At 40.9% G+C, this 872-nt stretch overlaps 1 protein-coding gene across 1 annotated transcript in view; it reads right to left on the bottom strand.

The window, feature by feature from the left end:
- Window positions 1–821, bottom strand: part of LOC108801672 (microtubule-associated serine/threonine-protein kinase 1-like) — a gene marked incomplete at its 5' end in the record, with an annotated part of 21,300 nt that extends 20,479 nt beyond the window's left edge. The window contains one exon of the mRNA XM_018573574.1: window positions 712–821. Coding sequence (XP_018429076.1) covers window positions 712–821 — 110 coding nt within the window. The remainder of the gene's footprint in view (window positions 1–711) is intronic.
- Window positions 822–872: the final 51 nt, after the last annotated feature.

Genomic DNA, 872 nt, shown 5'->3' with positions numbered 1-872 from the left:
CTCTTACATGTGATATACAATGGGATATACAATCTGGTACAGTGTATATATACAGTAGAATACAGATAGCCTGCACTGCCATCTTGTGGTGACATAAAAAACTAAATTTTTATTTTTGACAGGGGGGTTGAATACTTTATAAATTACTGAATCGGATCGAGCATGCAGATTAGGAGCCCTGACTGTGCTTTGACTTTTGTAACATGCAAGCTTGTTCCAGGTCAGCATCGTAATATACTGAGACAGGCAACCGATATTTCTAGAAGGGGGATCAGAAATGGCAGCCTTGGTATTTATATGAATACAGGTTCCTTCAAGAGAAAGATACGCAGCCCAATGCTTGATAATGAAAAAGGACAAAGTAGGTTCTGCTGCAGCGCTTTTATCTGGACAGGGACATGCCTGCTTCTGGTGACCCCCATCTCTAGAATCTGAAGATCACTAAAAACCTGGGACTGCCAGTCATCATGGAGGAAGCACATCGCAAAGACTTCTGTGCAAAACACTAATACCAACTCATCACCAGCGCCGTCCCTTGTTCAGACTCTATTATCATAGGGAGCGGCTTACATAGAAAATAGCTGTGTCAGGGTAAGTGATCAAATTCACAACTTGTGTATTCACGGCATCATAGAACACCCATTATAAGTAACTGTACCCCGTACATTCACATGAGGAAACACTGAACCTGTGATATATATGAATGCTTACCTTACTGAACCGCGGAGTGCAGGATGAGAACTGACGGATTTCCACAGAGTCTTCATCATTTGTATCATCTTCATCATAAGAGTTAATATGCTGATAACGATCTGACCGAGCTAAAGAGACACAGAAATATTACAGGAGAGCAAAATAATGTCATTTACATT

The sequence above is a fragment of the Nanorana parkeri genome, unplaced genomic scaffold, assembly GCF_000935625.1.
Source record: "Nanorana parkeri isolate BGI_ZX_2015 unplaced genomic scaffold, ASM93562v1 scaffold2432, whole genome shotgun sequence".
NCBI classification, from domain to species: Eukaryota; Metazoa; Chordata; class Amphibia; order Anura; family Dicroglossidae; genus Nanorana; species Nanorana parkeri.
Note: the sequence above shows the minus strand (reverse complement) of the source record. Positions and strands in the feature narration are given on the sequence as shown.